Below are 24,637 nucleotides of genomic sequence, written 5' to 3' on the forward strand. Positions count from 1 at the left end.
TATAAAGCAACCCCCGCTTTTAAGAAAGTTTTTTATAATCGATTTGTTAATGGGCCTCTCTGGGTTAATCCAAACCACTAGACAAAATGGAGGTTTGAGTGGAGGAAACGGAAAAAAGGTTGGATCAAAGTGAATTTTGATGGAGATTCAAAGGGAAACCTGAGGCCTTCTGGAGCAAGGTATGTTACAAGAGATTGTTCAAAAAAAATTGTGCATTAGGAACCAAGAAATTGATGGAGGGCACAAAAAATGAGACAAAAGTGCAAGTGGCACTCGAAGTTATTAAAATGGCGAAAAAATTATATGTAACAAAATTGCATTTAGAGGATGATGCATTGATTATCATAAATGCAATAATCTAAGGGGAAACACTAGCTTGGAATTTGAATAAATATATTAATATTATTGGCAAATATTTAAAACCTTTTAATGAATATAAAATCACCCACACATTGAGAGGTGGGAATGAGCTGGATGACACACTTTCCAAGGTGGCAATGTCATTTACTGGGGATCATGAAGAAATGTGGGAAGATTTCTGAAATCTTAGTTTTGAGTGGATCGATGGACTGGACATTGGCGTTTGCCAAAAGTAATAATGATTTGTAAGGGGAGGTAAGGCTGGAACCGTAGGGTGGCTTAAATGTGAAGGAATATATTCATTTTCAGCTGTAGAGACATCAAAATTGGAATTTGGTGAGTGAGATGGAGGTGCAAATGGGTTGGGAGGCCTTGAAGGATTTTTTCAGTGAACTGGAGAAGTTGTTGAGAGTGTTTGAGGCTCCAAAGGTGAAGGGGCCGAAATTTGACCCAGAAGACTATTGGTATAATGGCAAGGTGCCAATGTTTTTTGTAAATTTTGAAAATGATAGATAGCTTTTTTTTTTTTTTTCTGTCAACAGTCGTTTGGTCGATAAGGGGCTTTAGGTTTACTATGTTTATAATGATGTCAAAATATAAGGCAATTTTTGAGCCGATAGGCTCTTTGTATGCACTTTTCCTTCCAGTAAATAGTCAGTGTGTTGGTTTTTTGAGTCGGTCACGTTTTCCAGTGGCCTTGAAAAGGAAAGACAAGTTGTTCATTTAATATCATTAAAGTGAGTTGATGTCGGTTTTGTTTTTTAAATGTTTTTTTGGCAGATTTTGGTGGAGATGGCGGCAGTACAACTGGCACCGAAGTTAATTCCTTTGGCTCCAGCATTGATTGTTGTTCGGATGGAATTTTTTTTGGTCTGTGTTAAACATTTTGGTTAATTCCTTTGGCTCCAGCATTGATTGTTGTTTGGACGGTCATTTTTGTGGTCTGTGTTAAACATTTTATGTAGGGTTTTCTATTCTGGTTAATTGTGGGTTGTTGATTATTTGTTTAGGATGCAAGAGGGTATTTGAAGCATTCTTGGGAATTGTTGTCGGAATTAGTGAGTTCCACTGCATTCTACACTTGGGTTTTCAATTGATCTACAGTTGGCCTTTCAATGTTCTTTGAATTTGTTGTTCGAATTAGCCTTTCAACTTAACGAGGTAAGGTGAACTTGAAATTTAGTAGGTACTATGTGCAAGTATTTGTGGAAAAACAATGTCATACTTTTTGAATCTGTGGAATTGTGAACAGTTTTTTAACCCTCTCTTTCTCATGGAATATTTTTGAGTGCAATATCAGTGAAAATCTTTAAACTATTTTCTTTTTGAATCTTTAAATTTAAACCGTTCTTCGAATTTGTATTTGTTCTTCGACCAGTTTTGCATCTGTTAGTATTGTATGTATTCGAGCAATTTTGAAATTCAAAGCGTTCTTCGAGCAGTTTAGAAACTATTTAGGGTTAATTTTCTCTTTTAAATCTTAGAGTTTCTACTATACATAATCTACAATTTTCATTGCTTGCACTTCAAAACTATTTTCAAAATATGTATCAATGGCTGCATGTCTTTCTTTGGCAATTTAAATAGTTTTGTGTCAGCCTCATTTTACTGATTTGGGCATATATTATGAACTATTTTCCAACCTCACAATATACATGACATATCTGTTGTTTGGCTCTGAGATTTGGCGACACTCTGCAGCTCAGGTAGATGCTCTTGTTTCATAAACTATTCACTTTGAGCGATTTAGAAACTATTTAGAGTTAATTTTCTCTTTTAAATCTTAGATTTTCTACTATACATAATCTACAATTTTCATTCCTTGCACTTCAAAACTATTTTCAAAATATGTATCGATGCTTGCATGTCTTTCTCTAGCAATTTAAATATTTTTGGGTCAGCCTCATTTTACTGATTTGGGAATATATTATGAACTGTTTTCCAACCAGTTGGTAAATAGATTTGTCACTACGGTCGTTTATCTGAAACTGACCCCGTTTGCCCGATGAGCAGTGACAAACGTTTCAACAGTTGGAGAGATCAATCTATGAAACACGATCTTCCTCTGCGTTTGAGAGGGGCAGCTCCCTCGTATGATAGGGGTGTTTAGGATTTTTGTGTACTTTTAACCTGAAAGTACATAAAGGATAAAACATAGAACTTAAACAAGAAATAAAGATAGAAACTCCAACAATAGACATACGACCATCAACTGAGATTTCCCAACATTGCAACAAATTACAAAGGGAAGTTTATAACGTAATATGCTTAGCCATGAGATGACGATAAAGAAAAATGACAAATCTCAACATACACAGAGATAAGATACTTCGACACATTCGAACTGAGATACCAAAGGTTGCTTGTGCATCATCACATCAATTATACAAATCACATATGCATAAAAAGACTACCAATTTGACATACGAGAAATCGGCAATAATAACACATGAATACATTTAGAACACACGAACTAAAACGTATCCTTCATTATCCTTTTGGAAATATACAAGTCCAAAATCCTTTCTATACATAGTGCAGATCAAAATGTCATTACAAGACTCTCCTAGAATTCTAACAGAGTTTTCCCCTATAAAAAGTCCCCCTTACATTACAAATAGCCTTGTATTTATAGGCTTCCCAGAATAACCACCTTAGTAACTAACTTTAATCATGGGTTAATAACTAACTCTTTTCTGCATGAATTTCAAAGAGTTAATAACCTACACACTTATGTGCAAAAAAAGTTAACTTCCTAACCTTTAGTTACAATAAGTGAGTTAAATCACTTTTACAAAAGAACATCTTGAAACATAAAACTTTAGATAAAACTTTCAAGTTAGGATTGCAACGAGGTTCTTATCCAACTTCATCTTATTCATTCGCCAATTTCCTCACGACTCGAACCTTGACTCTTATATTTGATTCTGCACAAATGTTCAAGAGATGAACATAAGCCACATCATTTGAGTTGTTGCATATACTCTTAAACTTATAATTTTCTGTGATATACAAGCACCAAGTGGACACATTCACCAATGTCTTTTCCAGTTCTTACAAGGGTTTAAATGATGCCATCCTCTCTGGTATAAACATAAGTGCTTGTCCACAACTTTGAGCCATTTCTCAAGAGATGTAATTGGCAAGACTTTGATCCTTTTCATAACACAACAAAACCATCCTCAATTTTAGATAACTTCGAGTCATATGCATATCTAGAATAAGATATTGATATCCCACATGAGTTTACTACAAAATTGGTTGAAGAGATCCATGGTTATTCTGTCAAATGATGAACGCCCACATGATGGTTCAAAGCTTTCAATTTGGCCCAAGGTGGTCTGAAACCTTCGCAATAGAACAATTTTGTGCACATCTAGAATTTCATGTGAGCTTATTTTATGAAGGTATTTTGTCAAACGTGTCACCTGTAAAGTCTCTGCAATCCTTTCCTATCATTCATTGTTACTGTTGATGCATTTATTCAAACAATTCACGTGTCTCATTGATGCTTCCAAGGTTCACAGTCGTGTCTTCTGAGCATTTCCAATTAAAAATTTGACAAAGGAAATACCTCTCATTATGCTACTTGAATGTCCATACTCTATTCTAAAGCTACCATTTTAGCACATGCAATGGTTGTGGAATTTGGTTTTACATCTGCCAATTGCATTTGCTGAAGTTTCTAAAGCTTTTTCAACAAGTTCATTTGGTACAACCTGCAATATGTGCATCTGATAAGATGGCATTTCTTTGAGGCAACCTATCAAACAATTCAGGCTGCTATCTTTGATCCCACGTGTTGCATGGTAGTCTATTGAGGCATTTTGTCAAACATTTCACGTGGCTCCTTTATGCTTCTACCTTTATGTACTCTCGTGAAAGTTAATGCCTTTTCCACTAATTCATTTCGCACATATCGTGCAATCATTGTGTTCCATACGACGACATATCTTGGAGGTATTATGTCAAATGGTTTGTGCGATATCCATGCTTCCACGTCTGCCATTCAACCCGGGCAAATTGCAGTTGCTTGAAAGTTTCTCTAGCCTTTTCAACAAATTCATTTTTCATATGTCCTTCAATCGGGTATTTAATGAGACGACATCTATTTGAGGTGGTCTATTAAACGCCTATGTGCTGCATTAATTCAAACGTTTTGAGAGCTTCCTCACAAACTCCATTCTGTGCATATCATGCATTCATCGCATTCCATGAGACCACATTTCTTTGGTCATATAACGTTATATCTTGCATTCTGCCAAACTGTTAGCATGCCTTGTTTATACTTCTACGCTCACATTCATGTCTATCTGCGCAGATGTAATTCCATTTTCTTTTATTAGAGATTATGTCGTGTATCAATTGATTCTATCTTATCGTTGCCAGGGAGGATGCTGGAAAAGGTTGTGGAAATCGATGTCATGAGACCATGTTTCTTTGAGAGATTTTGTAAAACAGTTTGTATTTGTTGTCTATACTTCCACGCTGCCTTTCAAATCTGCCAAAACAGTTCACATGCTTTGTCTGGGCTGCCAAGGTTTGCAACGTTGAAGTGCATTGTCTATGCAATTAAATTCTGCTTGCATGAAGATCAGTATATTGCTGGCAATTGTGAAAAATATATAGCGTTCTAAATGGGTATCTGAAAACAATTGGAATTTGGCATGTTTGACTGCTAGGAGTTTCCTATAACAGCCCTGTTCAAGTCTGAGCTGAGTCAATTGTGTAAAATAAATTGATTGGAATGACTCCTCCTTTGTAAGATATGAAAAAAAATGAAGTTTGTTGAAGGTCGTTGGCACGAGCTTTGTTTTCTCTTTCAGCTTTGGACTTCGTCTTTACGCTAAGTTTGATTACCTAGTCATTTTCAATAACTCCATTGTGTGCATGAAGATCAATTTTGATAGCCATAAGATGGCATCTCTGTGAGGCACTATGTCAAATGGTTTGTAGCTTGTCTATGCCTTCCATATTTCGCATATATATTTACAATATTTCATGGCATGTGAATGTTGCCTTAATCTGCAATTATGTCTTCCAGTGTAACTACAATTTTAACATCTGATGAGCTCCCTCTCTTCTTCAATTCATTTTGAATGCTCATAACCTGTTGTTTGCAGCCCTCTTTTACTTTAATATTCTTCTTTGATAAAATCTATAAGAGGTTAAGAATGCTAAAAAACTGAGCATTTCTAACCTTGTTGACAAAGTGAGGCCCGCAAGGTTAATAAATGAAGTTAGAAATGATCAATTTTTTAGCATTCCTAGCCTTTTTTTTTGTGATAGGTTAGAAATATGAGTTAGAAATGCTCAAAAAGTGAGCATTTCTTAACTTCTTGACAAAAGGTTAAGAAATGAGGTTAAGAATGTTCACTTTTTGAGCATTTCTAACCTTCTGCTTCAACAAGCTATCCTTTAGACCTTGGAAACCATTTTTCATTGAGAATGAATCAAGGAAGAATGCCACCGATGACTGAAGACGATTTTCTTATCACATAATTTAAAATATTAAATTATCATTTGAGAAATAATTTAAATATTTTAAATATATCTCTTTGGCTAGAGAAAAATGGCATAACTTTCAAACGGTAGGGAGTTAGGTCCTAAAATTTGAAACACTTGTCAATGAAAGAGAAAACGGTCCACACAATTATTTACACCTCATGACGAAGCCTAGGATGAGATATTAATCATTTTGGGGGCAACAGACACCAAAAATTGAAAGGTTAAAATATGATAAAGTATGAACTGGGTTCAGGTGAAAATTGGCCACGTGATACAAAATGATGTTTAGATCCCGACTATCAAGTGATTTCCCTCAATTTGTGATAATTTTCAAAATTCTTTCATTTTCATATTCTGACTAATAAGGACCTTGGATTGTGTGTTCACTGTTTATGCAAAAACAGCTATTGGATCTTTACTCGACACTGAGACCAATTTGAAGTTCAAATTTTATGTAGGCCAAATATGGGGGAAACAGCTGGCTCTGACTGAGGACAAGGACTGCAAAGGATGCAGGATGTACTCAAAATCTCTGGTTCGCAGGCTAGTGCACTATCCATTGGGCAACGGAGTCACAAAGGAAACAACATAGGGAATGGCTAGAGAAACCAGACACAAACCAAAAATGGGACGAACACAATAAAACTTCTAACTAAAGTATGTACATGGTAGGAAAATCCTACCTCAAACTTTTCCAGGATTGTCATACAAAACCATTTACGGGCTGAGAGAAATAGGCACCTTTGCGGAAAAGTGACGTGCATCCATGTGGCACCTGTAAGCTCAGCAGATGGGAAAGATCAACATGTATAAGATGAGAAATATCTTTGAACAATGAACCAAACAACCATCTCTCATCATAAATCTGCAGGCTCTCATAAAAGATTTGGGTACCATTTTGAATATTATTGGGAATTTGTGGAATATTCTCAAGCATACCTATATCCTCTATCTGGAGATCCCTCTGATAGGTTGGTTTGCAATAAATTGACCCATGAATTGGACAACCTTCATATAATTTGTAATGTGAAGAAATTTGAGTTGACACATCCATCGAATCTTGTTCATGACTGTCAGCTTGAAAAACACCTTTAGAAATACACTCATCTGAAATCAAAGGATTGAGACACACACTTTTACCATAAGAGAAGTCATCATCTGAAGCCTTCAAACACCAATCTGGAATACAAACATGATGAGAATCAACTTTATGGGCTTCCTTCATTAGATCATTCTTTACCTCACTTATCTCAGCATTCTTGGTATAGTTCTCAAAACTATCCTCTTTGATAGGGGTGTCTTCTTGATCTAAAGAAAAAGAAGGATTGCTTTGAACCTTGCACACTTCATAAGGCATACATTGAAATTCCATCAAGATAGGGACATTTGTTATTATACCTTCATAGATTTCATTTTCAACGTGTTCATAGACATCTGCATCACTTTTTGTGTTCACTTGTCCCAATGATTCCTCTTCATCACACTCTTCATGGAATTTTAAAACTTCATAGTCAACTGGCATGCATGATAAAGAGTGGATACTTGATGGTTCATCTTCTTTCACTTGAGGTTGATCTAGGAGTTCAATAAAAGTCTCCATTTTTGAAAGAAAAGAAGAAATCTGCAAAGTTTCATTTGTGGTTGCCTCTCCATTGGTCATATCCGTACAAGATTGTCCATTAGGTATCGTACCTTTGATTTTCTCGATTTTTTTTTTTATCTTCAACTGTTAGTGATGGATGAATGAGATTATCCTCTCCACATAGAAAGTCATCGTCAGAAGAATTGAGACACCAAGTTGGAATGAGAACTATAGGAGATTCTTCTTTATCCCCCTCCTCTTCAATATTTTCTTGAAGCTTGAGCTGCATGGAAGTCTTGAAATCATTTATTTCTCCTTCAAGCTCCTTGTTTTCAGGTTCGTGGAAGACTTTGTCCTTGCTATGGTGATCTTCATAATACTCATGGCATATAGGAACACAATCTTCTTTTTCTTCTTCGCATACATTATCTTGATCTTTCTTTTGACAAGTATCTTTATGAGCTAATATGGCTTCATCCTCCTTAACACATGCATAATGTGATGGATCTTTTTTAAAACTTGGATCACGAGACATCTCATCAGGAGTGTGCACATCTTCAAGAAAACAATTTTCTCCTTCTTTTTGTTTAATCTCTTGCAATGTTTGAAGCAAAGAAGGATGCATTTTGTCATGATCATGTTTCCTATTTCCATAGAAGCTTTTCAAAAACTTGATATGTGAATCGTTGAGAACCTGATTTTGTTGGGAAATAGATGGAGGATGATGAGCATCATCATTATTATCCATCTTTGATTCAAGAATACAATCACAAGCACAAATTTGGTTCTCTCTTCCATCCTTTTCCTCAATCTTTTGCAGGGTCTGGAGTAGAGAAGGATTAATTTTATGAGCATCAAGTTTCTTTCCACTATAGAAACTCTTCAAGAAGTTGACTTGTTTGGGATCATCATGACTTTGATTTAGTTGAACAATTTGTACAAGAGAAATTTCACCTTTGTCTTCATCTTTCTTGATTGTTAACTTGGGTATATGATCGCAAGCGAGAAAACCAATCTCCTTTCCATCTTTTTCTTCAATATATTGCAACACTTGACATAAGGAGGGATGAATCTTATCTAGAGTAAACTGTATGCCACCATAAAATTTCTTCAAGAATTCGACTTGTATAGGCTCATCAGGAACTAGCCTCTTAGGATATATATAGTCTTTAATGTCAATTTCACTATCACTTTCCAACTTTCCTTTGTACCAAACCATTGTTCTAAATTCGATCTTTCAGACATAGTCGCCAACCTTCATTCTGAAGAAGGTACCTTGAAATTTCTGAGGAACAAAGCACACTGATATGTCACTCCCCAGCAGAGTCGCCAAAAATCTATTGGTAAACAGATATGTCAATGCGATTGTTTATCTGAAACTGACCCCGTTTGCCCGATGAGCAGTGACAAACGTTCCAATAGTTGGAGAGATCGATCTGTGAAACACGATCTTCCTCTACGTTTGAGAGGGGTAGCTCCCTTGTATGATAGGGGTGTTTAGGATTTTCATGTACTTTTAACCTGAAAGTACATAAATGATAAAACATAGAACTTAAACAAGAAATAAAGATAGAAACCCCAACAATAGACATACGACCATCAACTGAGATTTCCCAACATTGCAACAAATTACAAAGGGGGGTTTATAACGTAATATGCTTAGCCATGAGATGACGATAAAGAAGAATGACAAATCTCAACATACGCAGAGATAAGATACTTCAACACATTCAAACTGAGATACCAAAGGTTGCTTGTGCATCATCACATCAATTATACAAATCACATATGCATAAAAAGACTACCAATTTGACATACGAGAAATCAACAATGATAACACATGAATACATTTAGAACACACGAACTAAAACGTATCCTTCATTATCCTTTTGGAAATATACAAGTCCAAAATCCTTTCTATACATAGTGCAGATCAAAATGTCATTACAAGATTCTCCTAGAATTCTGACAGAGTTTTCCCCTGTAAAAAGTCTCCCCTACATTACAAATAGCCTTGTATTTATAGGCTTCCTAGAATAACCATCTTAGTAACTAACTTTAATCATGAGTTAACTAACTATTTTCTACGTGAATTTCAAAGAGTTAATAACCTACACACTTATGCGCAAAAAAAGTCAACTTCCTAACCTTTAGTTACAATAAGTGAGTTAAATCACTTTTACAAAAGAACATCTTGAAACATAAAACTTTAGATAAAACTTTCAAGTTAGGATTGCAACAAGGCTCTTATCCAACTTCATCTTATTCATTCACCAATTTCCTCATGACTCGAACCTTGACTTCTTATACTTGATTCTGCACAAATGTTCAAGAGATGAACATAAGCCACATCATTTGAGTTGTTGCATATACTCTTAAACTCATAATTTTATGTGATATACGAGCACCAAGTGGACACATTCATCAATGTCTTTTCCCATTCTTACAAGGGTTTAAATGATGCCATCCTCTCTGGTATAAACATAAGTGCTTGTCCACAACTTTGAGCCATTTCTCAAGAGATGTAATTGGCAAGACTTTAATCCTTTTCATAACACAACAATACCATCCTCATCTTTAGATAACTTCGAGTCATATGCATATCTAGGATATGATATTGATATCCCACATGAGTTTACTACAAAATTGATTGAAGAGATCCATGGTTATTCTATCAAATGATGAATGGCCACATGCTGGTTTAAAGCTTTCAATTTGGCCCAAGGTGTTCTGAAACCTTCGCAATAGAAAAATTTTGTGCAGATCTAGAATTCCATTGTGAGCTTATTTTATGAAGGCATTTTGTCAAACGTGTCACCTGTAAAGTCTCTGCAATCCTTTCCTATCATTCATTGTTACCGTTGATGCATTTATTCAAACAATTCATGTGTCTAATTGATGCTTCCAAGGTTCATAGCCGTGTCTTCTGAGCATTTCCAGTTAAAAATTTGACAAAGGAAATACCTCTCATTATGCTATTTGAATGTCCATACTTTGTTCTAAAGCTACCATTTTAGCACATGCAATGGTTGTGGAATTTGGTTTTACGTCTATCAATTGCATTTGCTGAAGTTTCTAAAGCTTTTTCAACAAGTTCATTTGGTACAACCTGCAATATGTGCATCTGATAAGATGGCATTTCTTTGAGGCAACCTATCAAACAATTCAGACCGCTATCTTTGATCCCACGCATTGCATGGTAGTCTATTGAGGCATTTTGTCAAATGTTTCACGTGGCTCCTTTATGCTTCCACCTTTATGTACTCTCGTGAAAGTTAATGCCTTTTCCACTAATTCATTTCGCACATATCGTGCAGTCATTGTGTTCCATGCGACGACATATCTTGGAGGTATTATGTCAAATGGTTTGTGCGATATCCATGCTTCCACGTCTATCATTCAACCTAGGAAAATTGCAGTTGCTTGAAAGTTTCTAAAGCCTTTTCAACAAATTCATTTTTCATATGTCCTTCAATTGGGTATTTAATGAGATGACATCTATTTGAGGTGGTCTATTAAACGCCCATGTTCTACATTAATTCAAACGTTTTGAGAGCTTCCTCGCAAACTCCATTCCGTGCATATCATGCATTCATTTCATTCCACGAGACCACATTTCTTTGGTCATATAACGTTATATCCTGCATTCTGTCAGACTATTAGTGTGCCTTGTTTATACTTCTACGCTCACATTCATGTCTATTTGCGTAGATGTAATTCCATTTTCTTTTATTAGAGATTATGTTGTGGATCAATTGATTCTATCTTATCATTGGCAAGGAGGATGCTGGGAAAGGTTGTGGAAATCAGTGTCATGAGACCACGTTTCTTTGAGAGATTTTGTCAAACAGTTTGTATGCATTGTCTATACTTCCACGCTGCCTTTCAAATCTGCCAAAACAGTTCACATGCATTGTCTGGGCTGCCAAGGTTTACAACGTTGAAGTGCATTGTCTGTGTAATTAAATTCTGCTTGCATGAAGATCAGTATATTGCTAGCAATTGTGAAAAATATATAGTGTTCTAAATGGGTATCTGAAAACAATTAGAATTTGGCCTGTTTGACTGCTAGGAGTTTCCTATAACAACCCTGTTCAAGTCTGAGCTGAGTCAATTGTGTAAATTAAATTGATTGGAATGACTCCTCCTTTGTAAGATATGAAAAAAAAATGAAGTTCGTTGAAGGTCGTTGGCACGAGCTTTGTTTTCTCTTTCAGCTTTGGACTTTGTCTTTACGCTAAGTTTGATTACCTAGTCGTTTTCAATAACTCCATTGTGTGCATGAAGATCAATTTTGACATCCATAAGATGGTATCTCTGTGAGGCACTATGTCAAATGGTTTGTAGCTAGTCTATGCCTTCCATATTTCGCATACATATTTACAATATTTCATGGCATGTGAATGATGCCTTAATTTGCAATTATGTCTTCCAGTGTGAATGCAACTTTAACATCTGATGAGCTCCCTCTCTTCTTCAATTCATTTTGAATGCTCATAACCTATTGTTTGCAGCCTTCTTTTACTTTTTTTTTTTTTTTTCTTTTTAAAATATTCTTTGTTGATAAAATCTATAAGAGGTTAAGAATGCTCAAAAATTGAGCATTTCTAACCTTCTTAAAAAAGTGGGGCCCGCAAGGTTAAGAAATGAGGTTAGAAATGCTCAATTTTTGAGCATTCCTAGCCTTTTTTTTTGTGATAGGTTAGAAATATGGGTTAGAAATGCTCAAAAAGTGAGCATTTCTAACCTTCTTGACAAAAGGTTAAGAAATGAGGTTAAGAATGTTCACTTTTTGAACATTTCTAACCTTCTGCTTCAACAAGCTATCCTTTAGACCTTGGAAATTATTTTTCATTGAGAGTGAATCAAGGAAGAATGCCACCGATGACTGAAGATTCTTTTCTTATCGCAAATGACCAAACATATTGAAATAATTTAAAATATTAAATTATCATTCGAGAAATAATTTAAATATTTTAAATATATCGCTTTGGCTGGAGAAAAATGGCATAACTTTCAAATGGTAGGGAGTTAGGTCCTGAAATTTGAAACACGTGTCAATGAAAGAGAAAAAGGTCCACAAAATTATTTACACCTCATGACGAAGCCTAGGATGAGATATTTTTATTCATTTTGGGGGCAACAGACATCAAAAATTGAAAGTTTAAAATATGATAAAGTATGAACTAGGTTGAGGTGAAAGTTGGCCACGTGATACAAAATGATGTTTAGATACTGATTGTCAAGATTTCCCTCAATTTGTGATAATTTTAAAAATTCTTTCATTTTCATATTCTAACTAGTAAGGACCTTGGATTGCGTGTTCACTGTTTATGCAAAAACAACTATTGGATCTTTACTTGACACTAAGACCGATTTGAAGTTCAAATTTTATGTAGGCCAAATATGGGGGCAACACAACCTCACAGTATACATGAAATCCTCACAGTATACATGACATGTCTGTTGTTTGGCCCTAAGATTTGGTGACGCTCTGCAACTCGGGTAGATGCTCTTGTTTCATAAACTATTCGCTTCGAGTAGTTTAGAAACTATTTAGGGTTAATTTTCTCTTTTAAATCTTAGGTTTTCTACTATACATAATCTACAATTTTCATTGCTTGCACTTCAAAACTATTTTTAAAATATGTATCGATGCCTGCATGTCTTTCTTTGGCAATTTAAATAGTTCTGGGTCAGCCTTATTTTACTGATTTGGGCAAATATTACGAACTGTTTTCCAACCTCACAGTATACATGACATGTCTGTTGTTTGGCCCTGAGATTTGGTGACACTCTGCAACTCGGGTAGATGCTCTTGTTTTATAAACTATTCGCAATTTCACAGGTTCAAAAAGTATTGTTAGTATGCTATGTGGGTGTGTGTGTGTGTGTGTGTGTATACATGCATATATATGTATATATGTATATATACATATATACATATATGTATATATACATATATACATATATACATATATACATATATGTATATATACATATATACATATATACATATATACATATATGTATATATATGTATATATACATATATATATACACATATATGTATATATATATATGTATACATGTGTATGTGTATGTGTATGTATTTATATATGTATATATACATATATATATATACATACATATATATATATATATATACACACATATATATATATACATACATACATACATATACATGCATATACATATATACATATGTATATATGTATATACATGTATATATATATACATGTATATATATATATGTATTTATGTATATATACATGTATATACATGTATATACATACATATATATACATGTATGTATGTATATATACATGTATGTATATTATATATATATATATATGTATGTATGTATATATACATGTATATACATGTATATACATATGTGCATATGTGTGCATATATATATATATGTGTGTGTGTGTGTGTGTGTGTGTGTGTGTGTGTGTGTGTGTGTGTGTGTGTGTCTATAAACATGAAATCAATAAAACTGGTTCATTAATTTCAAAATATTTGAGCATAGTGACAATGGAGACAACTGAAATAAACAATCCAAAAATTGATATTTTTTTTGATAAAGTATTTGCTATATAATATATCATATAATAGTCAAAATATTTTCTGCTATAACACCCGAAACAAATACCTATACAGGACTATGCATTGATTTGTTAAACCCGGACATCAAACTTGACAAAGACCTATACAAGACTCTACTTGATTTCTTAAACTCAGACATCAAACCCCTTAAAAATGGTCCAGAATTATTTTTTAGAGGAATAAAGAAGCAACAAGATTAAGGCCATATACAAGTGTCATATTTGAAGGTTATTGCTTGAAAGACACAATATTCAACAAAAATTATTTTAAAATGTACTAAAAAAAATAATCATATTCTCCTTCACTATAGATGGTACTTCGGGCATGTTGCTCTTGATGCTCCTATTGTTATAACAAATCATTCCAAAATAGTCACTATACAAGTGTATATATGCTTTGATGCTCTTGATGGTATTCTGATAGGCTCTTTGTATGGGCTTTTCTTGCCGGTAAATAGTCAGTATGTCGGTTTTGTTTGTCGGTCACGCTTTCCAGTGGCCTCGAAAAGGAAAGGCAAGTTGTGTGTATTTATATGTATATATACACATATGTATATATGTGTGAGTATATATATATACTAAGTCACAGGATATGGCGATTTTCATGGATGAGGTTCGAATTTAATCGAATTTTCTCCATAAAGCACTGCTATCTGCCTCTAAACACAACTCAGCTGGTCGTGGGTATTCTTTGTATATGCTTTGTATCTATTGTGGGTCATGGGTGTCTGCAACTGCTGGGTCACCCTCGGATTTTCTCCAACAAGGGTCGCTATTCTGATAATTTATTAGAAGTATACACATATTTAAAAATAAACAAAATTATAGAAGGCGAATTTTATCCGAATTTTTTTTTGAATTTTTCCCTTGTCGAATTTCATCCGAATTTCATGGTTGTCGAATTCGAACCTTGTGACTTAGTATATATATATATGTATATATATACATACATATATATATAGATACATACATATATATATATATATATATATACATACATAGATATATACATATGTATGTATGTATGTATGTATATATATATGTATGTATACATACATATGTATGTATGTATATATATATATATACATACATACATATGTATGTATACATACATATATATATACATACATACATACATACATATGTATATATCTATGTATGTATATATATATATATATATCTGTGTGTGTATGTATATATATATGTGAGTATATATATATATCCGTGTGTGTGTGTGTGTGTGTGTGTGTGTATAAACATGAAATCAATAAAACTGGTTCATTAATTTCAAAATATTTGAGCATATTGACAATGGAGACAACTGAAGTAAACACTCCAAAAATTGATATTTATATATACATATATGTATATATATGTGAGTATATATCTGTGTGTGTGCATTATATGTGAGTCTATATACGTATATGTCTATAAACATGAAATCAATAAAACTGATTCATTAATTTGAAAATATTTGAGCATAAACACTCCAAAAATTGATATTTATATATACATACACACACACACATATGTATGTATATATATGTATATGTATATATATCTATGTATATACATATATGTATATATATCTATATGTATATACATAGATATATATACATATACATATATATATACATACATATACATATATATATATATATGTATGTATGTATGTATATATATGTATATATACATATGTATGTATATATATGTATATATACACACATATATATGTATGTATATATATGTATATGTATACATATGTATGTATATACATACATACATATATATACATATATAAATATATATAAACATGAAATCAATAAAACTGGTTCATTAATTTCAAAATATTTGAGCATAGTCACAATGGAGACAACTGATATAAACACTCCAAAAATTGATATTTATTTTGTTAAAGTATTTGCTATATAATATATCATGTAATAGTCAAAATATTTTCTGCTATAACACCCGAAAACAAAGACTGGTGGCCTCGAAAAGGAAAGGCAAGTTTTTTTTTTTAATGTCGTTAAAGTGAGTTGATGTGTATGTGTATGTATTTATATGTATATATACATATATGTATATATATGCATATATGTATATATATGTGTGTGTGTGTGTGTATGTTTATATATACATATATGTATATATATGTGAGTATATATACATATATGTCTATTAACATGAAATCAATAAAACTGGTTCGTTAATGTCAAAATATTTGAGCATAGTGACAATGGAGACAACTGAAATAAACACTCCAAAAATTGATATTTATATATACATATGTGTATGTGTGTGTGTGTGTGTGTGTGTGTGTGTGTGTGTGTGTGTGTGTGTGTGTGTGTGCGTGTGCATATGTATATATGTGAGTATATATACATATATGTCTATAAACATGAAATCAATAAAACCGGTTCATTAATTTCAAAATATTTGAGCATAGTGCTAATGGAGACAACTGAAATAAACACTCCAGAAATTGATATTTATTTTTACATATATGTATAAAAATATGTGTGTGTGCATATGTATATATACTAAATATGTGTGTGTGCATATGTATATATATGTGAGTATATATACATATATGTCTATAAACATGATATCAATAAAACAAGTTCATTAATTTCAAAATATTTGACCATAGTGACAATGCAGACAACTAAAATCAACACTCCAAAAATTGATATTTATTTTGATAAATTATTTGCTATATAATATATCATATAATAGTTAAAATATTTTCTGCTATAACACCCGAAACAAAGACCTATACAGGGTTATGCATTGATTTTTTAAACTCGCACATCAAACTTGACAAAGACCTATACAAGACTGTACTTGATTTCTTAGACTCAAACACCAAACCCCTTTAAAATGGTCCAGAATCCTTTTTTATAGGAATAAAGAAGTAACAAGATTAAGGCCATATACAAGTGTCATATTTGAAGGTCATTGTTTGAAAGACAATATTCAATAGATTTTTTTTTTAAATGTACTCAAGGAAAAAATGATATTCTCCTTTGCTATAGATGGTACTTGGGGCATGTTGCTCTTGATGCTCCTGTTGTTATAACAAATTGCTTGTTTTCTACTGCGTTTTTGGGGGGTTTTACTTTTCTCCTGAAGAACATTTTGTATATTCATTTGTGTTAATTATTTTGACACACTTTCAATTTCTCCAAACCAAAAAAAAAAAAACATTTGCCGGCTCTACAGAAACAAATCGGTATGTCTGCCATGCCTGGCCCTCGTGCTGGTTCCGAACAGTCTCCTACAGAAAATTCGGTGAGATTTTTGTTAATATGTTTTCCCATATTCATATGTGTTGCCAATCCAAACTGCTTCGGCTAATACTTGTTCTCTATAGATTTTGTTTGCGGGATTTACTTTTCTCCTGAAGAACATTTTGTGTATTCATTTGTGTTAATTATTCTAACACACTTTCTTTTTCACCAAACAAAAAAAAAAAACCTTTTGCCGGATCTATAGAAACAAATCACTATGTCTACCTCACCTGGCTCTGGTGTTGCCTTTGAACCACCTCCCGCTGAAACTTTGGTGAGCTAGTTCGTTCATCTCTTTTCCCATATTCATCTGATTTACAATCATATATTGACTATTTATACTCTTATTTTGGAAATCATTTCCCTCCACCAATGCAAGTGAATACACAAATATGGATACACATTGCTCAGTATGTGGCTGTCACCATATGTATGAACCCCACTATTCCACTTTGAGGCTATGTATGTGCACACATATATTTATATATTCATCTATGTTCTTCTATGCATGCATTGATATGTATATTTCCCTTTTGTGCAAATTTACAGAATTTTGATTAAAGAAAAAATAAAAAAACTTGACATACACATTCTGATGCATACACATATACATTGCCTTTTGTTTGTACTTAGCTTTCTTGTGCTCTCCTTGTAGGATATGCAACCAGAAAATATGGCTAACCTCACATGCAATCCTATCCATCAATGCTGGGGATGACGTACCGTCTCCAATCCTTCAACTTTTGTCTTTTGAAAAATTGACAGATAGTGAAGATAACAGTTCTCGATATATGATTGTTTTGTTTGATGGCACACACATGTAACTGTCGATCCTGCCGCCAAAGTATAGTGACCTGTTGCTATTAGATACATTAAAGATAGGTTTTGTGCTATTGTTGGCGTCTTATGCTTGTAAAAATGTTTGGAACACAAGGTAGGGTTTTCTATATGTTCTCATAGTTTGTTATTGCCTTTTAGAATGTTCATTTGCACACCATGCTGATTCTTAAACCTGTTCTTTTGCCCGTTTAACAGGGTTATCATAATATTCAACCTTGCTATCAAATTTACAAATTCATCTTTTTTTGGAAAACCTAGATACCTATTTAAACAGCAGGAACAACAAATGTTAAATAGAGACACATCTCCCACATCTAAACGCTCCCTTAAATTTGGAATACATATGCCACCTGTGCAACGCGAAACCTCTAATAATATTAGCCCGATAAAAGCCTTGAACCCTTTTCAGAATAAGTGGTCAATAAAAGGTCGTGTCACAAACAAGAGGAAGATGCATCACTATAGTTCACCAAAATCCTCTGGGAAAGTATTTAGCTTTGACATGATAGATGTTGAAGGTACCGAAATAAGAATTACTTGCTTTGGAGACATAGTAGAGATGCATTATCATAGGGTTGAAGCAGGAGCATATTATTTTCTATCAAAAGGTACCGTTAGGGAGGCTAAGACAAAATGGAATAAACTTAATAGTCATCTTGAGATTACTTTGGACCACAATTCAATATTGAAGCATTGTGATGTAACTGTTGATGGTGAAGTAAATGCTTCACGGTTCACCCCGATCAATGACATCACGTATTGTAGCAACAACACTTTGGTTGATGTTATTGGTGTTGTGGTTTATGTTGGAAAACCGTCAATAATTTGTAGAAAAGATGGAACCACAGTAAAAAAGAGGGCTATCAAAATAAATGACATGTCAAGTTTTAGTATCGATGTTAACTTATGGGGGGCTGCATGGGAAGGGTTAGGTGAAGACTTGAAGAATATGCATGCAACCCAAACAGTTGTGGTCCTTGCGGTCAGCAATGCTCGTGTCGGTTATTTCAATGGAAAGGTGATCAACACCATTGCGGCAACCACTTTGAATATAAACCCTTCTAGCCCGGAAGCAGATTCCCTTGTATCGAGAGGAAACATTCCAGTTGACCTTTTAACACTATCTTGTGTTGCTGGGCAACTTAACTCACCATACAGTAGAATGACAATCGCATCCGTTTTAGAACGTATGAATGTTCTCTCCGAAATAGTTGAAACTACTATTAGAGTTGTTGTCAGATTCATAAAAAACTTATTCTTTTTGCTATCCTGCCTGCCCTTTGCAATTTAATGGAAAATAATGTCAAAAAAAATGCACCCAACAAAATGACAATGTCTGGTTTTGCTCTAGATGCCAAACTCATGTGCCAGAATGCAATTACAAATACTTATTGCATATCATGCTTCAAGACCATACGGGCTCTCTTTGGGCTACTGCCTTTGATGGAGTTGGCATAAATCTGTTGAACATATCTGCCAAGGACCTTTACATGTTGCAGTATGATTTGACTACAGCCAGAACCCCTTAGTCTATTATCAAGGATGTAGTCTTATCGTCCTTCATTTTCACACTCTCTATTACAAAAGACATGTACAATTCATAGACAAGGCTCAAAGCAACAATCACCAAAGCAATGACTGTTGATTTCCAGGCCGAATGTGCTCTTTTGGTTGTAGACATTGCTCGGATGAGTGCAGCTGTAGAAATCCAGACCAATTAGACAGTCATGCTTTTCATAGGTCTTTCGATCTTCAATGTATTGATAGTTAGCCGGTGGTTTTCCCTTCCCTTTAACAAATGGAACTAAATTGTCGAATGGGATTTATATCGACACTATGCAAACTTGCACTTTCCTTGGTTGTGCAGAACTTTGCGATTTTGTATTGCCTTTTGTTCTACTGCAGATTTTATTTATGAAGACAAGAACACAATACTATAGTTTTGTGCCTCTACATACATATATACTTGTATGTATTTTTGTCAATTATCCATCTAAACACATATAACTACTTGTTGTGTGACTGCCTACAAACTCTTATGTATATTTAACTATTCTTGATATTGTCTATCTCTTCCTAGACACAATTTTACCAACCTCTTTCTTTGAAGTCATATCTACTTGTATATGTGTTGTGCTTGATTTTGGCTATGTCTTTCTATACAAAAAATTACCTGTGCCTTTCTTTCAAGTCATCTATACTTATATGTGTGCTTTTGTCCTGTTTTGACTCTTTGTGTATTTGTAGAAAATCAATATGCCTTTGTATGGCTGCACCTTTATAATACTAAAAAAAACCATGCTGCCTATTATGCTCTTTGCCAAACATGACATTTCCTTTCCTTGTATTGATGTATGGAACTGCAATTGACTTTGTCCATCACAAAACATATGCATCTATAGACACATATCTTTCATTTGTAATGGTATCTTCAACACAATACATAGATGTGTGTTTGTATATGTATATGTATATATACTTGTTTGTTTTATTGTCAATTATCCATCTAAACACAAATAACTACCTATTGTGTGCCTACCTACAAACTGTTATGTATATTTAACTATGGTTGATTTCTCTATGTCTTACTATACACAATTTTACCAGTCTGATTCTTTGAAGTCATATATGCTTCTATGTTTGCTGCGCTTGATTTTGTCTATTTCTTTATGTACATAATTTTACATGTGCCTTTCTTTGAAGTCATATATACTTATCTGTGTGTTGTTGTCCTATTATGCCTCTTTCACATTTTCTTTCTTTGTATTGTTGTATAAAACTGCAATTTACTTTAATTCAATGTAACTAGATATATATGGATCTGTATATTTTTGCATTTCTTTTTTCTTGTCTATGCTTACAAACATATAGACTGGTATGTATGCTTCTAGAGTATTTGTTCGGTGCCCTTGCACAACAAAAAAATGGAACTACATTTCTCACCTTCTCCTAAAAAAAAATAGCTCACAAATACACAATAGTTGCCTGTCGTGGTTCTTTAAATTTTATATTTGCCACCTTAACCAAAAAAAAATCCTCAGATATTCACAACACTAAAATAATGTGTATATATGCATATATATGTATATATATATAGTGTACAGATATATGCATAGCTATATACATATATGCCTGTGTGTGTGTGTGTGTGTGTGTGTGTGTGTGTGTGTGTGTGTGTGTGTGTCTATATACTAGTAGTTGCATGCTCTTTAGTTAGTGCAACGAGAAGCTGATAGGTAGGCATTTTTCCAGAATGTGAATGAGTTCATGTGTGTAGAAAACCATGGTAACATTGGCAGATTTTATGACATATGTTAAAAATGACAAGTTGCGGAGGAGCGCAGAAAAAAAAAACCATTTGTTGAAATGAGCTTCAGCATGTGCTTTTTGTTGAAGGTGTGAATCTCCAAACAAGAAGTAGAAACGGGGGATTAGATACAAAGAGGGAAGGAGGCAAATGTCATAACAGCTGAAGGGATGGAGGGAAAACATAAAGTAGCATACCAGATGTGAATGTGGGTGTGTCTGGGTTGTAGAAAAAGAGAAAACAATGAAGAGAAAGAGAGTTGTTAAAGTTAAAGATCGAGTTGTACAACCCATTCCAGGAACATAGCCCATCCCTACAGAGGTAAAGGCGTATGAGAGAAAGGTAATAACTTAAAAGAAATAAAAAGTACTATTTATTTCTACCCCAATCTACTTATTATTTACCTGAAGATGGTTGTTCCAACTAAAACCTTTTGGAGAGGCATCACCTATTTCTCCATCCTTTCCATGCATTGAATAGACAGTTCCTGGGCCAGCAATAGGAGGAAGAGAGGCAGGTTGAGAGCCGCCAATTTGAGTCACATCCCTTTCAGTTTTAGCGCCTATGCCATACCTTTCTATTGCATATCTAGAAGTTGTAACAGGACGACCAACAACAGGGCAGTTTCGGAAGCAGAGGCATACAAAAATATGAAGGGGTGGAAGAACAAGAACAAAAATCAAAATAAATTTAGGCATTGTAAATATAATTGCAGATAAATGTGAACAACTAGCGAGTAGTGATGACCTATGGTAACATACAATAACATGGAAGACGATTCATATTTCAAAAAGGTTATGTATCGTATTGGTTTGAATAATTTGTAGATTGGAAGAGGCACAATGTAGTTAACCAAACAATATTAATTTATATTACAAGCAATAATGAAAAGTGCAACAAATAAAAAGTATTGAAGAAGCAAACTAAACTTAAACTTTGCGGGGATGGATTAGTCACTATCTGTAGAGGAATGAACATGTAGAGATGTTGTCTTGCCATCATCGTGGATGATCAACATCAAGGAATTCATTATGGGGAGAATGTCGTTCTGAGGTTGTCAGAACTAGTGAAGTTGGAGAAGCGGGGATCCGCAGAGAGGGGAAAGAAGTAATTAGTGGTAGTGATGAATAAGTGAAATGTGCATAAAAAAAAACCATGTAGTAAGGAGAATGGATTAAAGTAGAGAAGGTAGCAAAGTAATGTAGATGCTTACATGTTTTTTTAAAGGAATTAATGTAACTGAATAAGTAGCTATCAGTGGGAAGCAACCTTGTCAAAGAAGTGATTTTGAGTGAACAATAAATGCTAGACAAATATTGAAGGACATGCAATATGGAAATAGTATTAATTAACTTTCAAGAGCACGTGAATGAGTTAACTGAAAGAACGTAAACATTGGAGTATAGAAAATAGGGAAGATGAATCTATACTATGGAAGTATTTACCTCTGCAATGGAAGTCTAGTGGCTAGAATCCATAACTGGAATGTGGGCAAGACAACCTGTGAAGTGTTCGAAAGTTAGTGGACTACAAATAAGTAACTATGTGAAAGTAAAAAATGATTGAAGTTTCATATTCAAAGAACAAATAACTGTGAAGTGCCCATTAAGATATATTAGTATTGGAATGTATTTACCTGTGTAATAGCAGTGGACCAGCAAGAATAGTTGTTGTCGAATGGAAATTGCATGATGGTGTGTGGCTTGAAGTGGAAAATAAGCCAACAAGCATGTCATGGTTGTAGATTGCAATGTGGTGACATAGTTGTCCTCACAGAGAGTTGTTGCAAGCGAGCTTCTTCTTTCTTTCTTATGGTGGTAAAAGCACTTTTTGCATTTTTACATACCTTTGAAAAGAGAAAGGCGGATGAATGTGTATACCATCAATTGTTTTGACCCTTGAGGTAGTTGTAAATGTTAGGCCTTGCTTTTCATTGTTGCCTATGTCTATTGTAGCTTTATCCAATGTAAGTCCTTGAGATTTGTAAATAGTTATGGCCCAAGCCATTGTCAATGGAATTTTTGTACGCCTGCCTCGGGTAATTGGAGTAATGGGTATGTCATTTGGATACAATTCATCCCATGGAGGGCTTTTATAATTTTGGAACTGCACAATAACAAATCGTGGCAAGTCTGGAGGTTTAGTATTGTTTCCATAGATAATTTTTTTAACAAGGCCAACTTCAGTCCACAAGTTAGCTAGCAACATTACTTGTTGATTGACACATAATAGGAGCTCTAATGGAAGTTGTTCATCATTATCATAAATATGTGCAATGCTCAGAGCAATGGGAAAATTTAATTACTTCAACATTCTTTTGTTGTGCAATCTTGCTGATTCATTTGTTGCAAACAAATAGATTGATGAGTTGAATTGCTTTTGTTGTTGGACAGTGAGATTTGTATTTGTTTGGTTCATTAAGAACTGCCAGTCATGTTTGTTAGGTTGTGCATCTCTTATGTTATGGAGCATACTTCTGAAGTGATGTTGTTCAATAGAGACACCCTGATGGCAGAAAACAGTATGCAATGTTACAACTGTTTTAAATGAATGCCATGAACTCAGTGTTGTAGAATGTGAGGCATAAATTGGTTTGTCCATTACAGGAGGGAGTTGTCCAAGATCACCTACAAGGATTATGGAGAGGCCACGAAAGCTTTCATGTTGTTTATCAGGGAATGCCTGTCGTAGCCGGCTGTCAATCTTCAATAGTAATTTTGGGCCTAAGAAGCTCATTTTATCTATCAGAATATATTTAACATGCCTGAAATGCTTTTGGAATGTGAACAATGCTTGAACTGTCAAAGGATGCATTTCTTTAATAGGGATTCAAAGGCCTGCATGAAGAGTTTTTCCTTGAATATTATATGTAGAAACACTTGTAGGAGCAAGAACCAACAATGGATTTCCTTGAATTCTTGTAGAGACATTCAACTTTTGTCTGATGCAATGTATTAAGAATGATTTCCCAGTGCCTGATGTTCCTTGAACAATCATTCTAAGAGGTATTGTTCCAGCTTGTTGAGAATGATGTTGTAGAATTATGTCAAGTGGAAGTTTTTGTTTAGAGGAGAGATGGAATTTCTCACTGTTAAGGAATGGGACTTGGATCGAA

General features: G+C 34.1%; 1 protein-coding gene across 1 annotated transcript; it reads left to right on the forward strand.

Moving 5' to 3' along the window:
* Positions 1 to 705: 705 nt before the first annotated feature.
* LOC131068637 (replication protein A 70 kDa DNA-binding subunit A-like) lies at positions 706 to 19,506 on the forward strand. The gene is made up of 4 exons (XM_058003868.2): positions 706 to 837; positions 1,141 to 1,230; positions 1,371 to 1,381; positions 18,411 to 19,506. Exons 1-4 carry the CDS (start codon positions 706 to 708, stop codon positions 19,504 to 19,506), a joined length of 1,329 nt encoding a protein of 442 aa, XP_057859851.2.
* The last annotated feature ends 5,131 nt before the right edge of the window (positions 19,507 to 24,637 follow it).

The sequence above is a fragment of the Cryptomeria japonica genome, chromosome 6 (genome assembly GCF_030272615.1).
Source record: "Cryptomeria japonica chromosome 6, Sugi_1.0, whole genome shotgun sequence".
In the NCBI taxonomy this organism is placed as follows: domain Eukaryota; kingdom Viridiplantae; phylum Streptophyta; class Pinopsida; order Cupressales; family Cupressaceae; genus Cryptomeria; species Cryptomeria japonica.